Source organism: Myxine glutinosa, chromosome 1 (assembly GCF_964187855.1).
Source record: "Myxine glutinosa chromosome 1, kmMyxGlut1.1, whole genome shotgun sequence".
NCBI classification, from domain to species: Eukaryota; Metazoa; Chordata; class Myxini; order Myxiniformes; family Myxinidae; genus Myxine; species Myxine glutinosa.
This window is the reverse complement of record NC_136261.1, coordinates 171,625,287-171,627,589: the sequence shown is the minus strand read 5'-3', so window position 1 is coordinate 171,627,589 and position 2,303 is coordinate 171,625,287. Positions and strand designations below refer to the sequence as shown.

The 2,303-nt window shown below is 46.5% G+C and overlaps 1 protein-coding gene across 1 annotated transcript; it reads right to left on the bottom strand.

The window, feature by feature from the left end:
- Positions 1-224: 224 nt before the first annotated feature.
- On the bottom strand, positions 225-1,842 carry LOC144890646 (uncharacterized). The gene is made up of 2 exons (XM_078771525.1): positions 1,354-1,842; positions 225-1,215 (listed from the first exon to the last, which is right to left on the bottom strand). Exons 1-2 carry the CDS (start codon positions 1,840-1,842, stop codon positions 367-369), a joined length of 1,338 nt encoding a protein of 445 aa, XP_078627651.1. The 3' UTR covers positions 225-366.
- Between the last annotated feature and the right edge of the window lie 461 nt (positions 1,843-2,303).

Sequence of the window (2,303 nt, the reverse complement as noted above, 5' to 3'; positions counted from 1 at the left end):
ATGCAAATTACTGCTGCCATTATCAAAAAAACGATTTTTGACATATCTCAGCCAATATTGCAGATAATTGAAAAATGAAGGTGTCTAGACCCATGTTTTGAAGGGCATAGATCATGATAGAACTATTCATAACATGATTACATGTGTCTATGGTATACTAGTATGCATATTAGTGCTTTATTTACAAAATAATCACAGTTTTACGAAATAATAGACTCATATTAAGGTCCGTCTACACAGACGTTAACACAAAGTTTTATTTTTCTAAATATTACAACTGTCAAAATAGTCCTAGCACTCAATGTGACCACTCTTCTCTTGCTTGTTTTAGATAAACATCATTAGCATTAGTGATTCTACACTGAGTCAGTCATCATCATTTTCATCGAAATCGTCAGAGTCAAACTCTTCTTCTCCTTCCTCTTCCTCCTCCTCTTCGTGCTCTCCTGTGTTCAGAAGATCCACCAGTGAGGTTGGTAGGATGGGACCACTGGACCACATTGGTTTCAACAGTCCTTCATCAGTCCTTATCCATCCTTGCTCCTCATAAGGTTTTGGCTTTTCGATGATAGGTTGATCGGCTCTTTTGTACAATGCTACGCGGTGGTTCACACGCTGGATGTGCGGCTTCAGGGCAGACTGGCATGGAGGAAGGCGAGCCAGATCAACCTTGGACTTGGATGTGAGGGTCTTGTCCTCTCCCACCATTTTTCGTAGCAGCTTGGCACGGACAATGTCCACTGATGACTCGCGACTCTGGCCGTACATCACACAGGTGAATTTTTCTAACTGCCTCTCCACCTCAGGGTTGGCATCCCAGTTGTCACCCAGTTCACCGAATGCCCTGTGAAACCTGGGATTCTTCTCCAGCTTTTTCAAGGGCCCGACTTTTCCCTTCCCTTTGAAGGCACTGGTGCAGTCTTCTCCGCTGAACACATAGTACCCCAGGAGAGTGGCACAGTAGTCCTCTCCCAGGGATTCTGCCAGCTCAGAGACGTTGACAAGTTGGCGATGCTTCCCTGACCCTGTATCCAGGTACACCGTCAGCTTGATGTTGTGGGCATGGTGGAGCAGGATCAGGAGGATGTCTGTGTCCGGTGTTCTGACTACAGCGTTCTTGTATCCGATGGTAGCAGCATGATGGAGGTACAGAACCACCCTGGTATCAGTCTCTTCCTGGTTGCTGTAGATTGTGGGGAGTTCACGTACCTCGACCTGAAACACAAAAAGGCACCGCATTTCAATCACCAGTCACTGCCAGTTTCAGATCTAGACAAACATCACAGGTAATCACCTTTTTTTCAGGAAAAATTACAAATTGAATCGCCATTCACGAAGGGCTTTCAATTTTACCTTGCCATTCGTTGAGGCAAGTTGGTGGGCCTTCCCCTCCACGATCAGCACAGCCATCTCTGTTCTCTCCAGCCTGGTAGCTGCCTCTTGTCCACTCCACACTTTCAGAAGAAGCTGGCACATCTGCTTTTTGTTGTCGTCATTTGCAAGGAACATTTTGAAGTCATATGGCTTTCTGGTTGCTGGTCCAGCCAGAATGATCTTCTCTGAGCTGCCCCGCCTCAGCCTTTCCTGCGCTTTGATTGACTCAGGATGGTAACTGTCAGTGGAGAACAGAAAGTGCTGCTTGGCCACCATCTGATCAAGCACCTGCAAGCATATCTCACCACATGTTGGGGGAAGGTTGGCAAGGGTATGCAGCAGCGCCATTCCATCCTGGATGAACAGGGCATCCTTGGGGTATTGCAGATCTTGTGGTGTGGTGTCCTCTAAAAGGTAGTGCAGAATGGAGGCTTTGTTGGTTTTGCAGAAGGTTTTGCTCATATCCATTCAGTTTCAGTTCCTCGACATAGAGCAAGCGCAAGGAAGAAAGCTGTAGAACTTTATTCTGCTGGATGACCTGGGTTTGAATGTGTTCCAGTACTGAGTTGAATGCCTTTTCATGGGCGGCTGACATGCAAGCCTGCTCCTTTGGTGCTTCGGCTCTGTGAATCGCACGCTCATAGTTGTAGAATGCTGTGCGGAAAGCTTTAAAACATGACGGATGGTGTTTGGCCTCACATGCAAAGAGGTCTTTGTTTTTCACCTTTCGATGGAGTCGATAGAGACCCATTTTCTCAGCCCGTGTTTCGATTTGCTCCCATGCATTTTCTTTGTTTTTAAAGGATGGGAAGGTTGTAGGCCTCTCAGTATTGCGATGAGCATCTTTGGTCTCAACTTTCTCACAAAATATACACTCTGGCGGGAAGATGGGTTCAGCAGAACCTCCTGGTTTACGAGGAGAGTGATGC

Bases quoted from the DNA above. Each gene is read 5' to 3' on its own strand.
- LOC144890646 (XM_078771525.1), bottom strand. From the start codon at position 1,842: ATGGATATGAGCAAAACCTTCTGCAAAACCAACAAAGCCTCCATTCTG. The intron at 1,216-1,353 runs GTAAAATTGAAA...TTTGTGTTTCAG, and splicing joins TTGCCTCAACGAATGGCAAG to GTCGAGGTACGTGAACTCCC.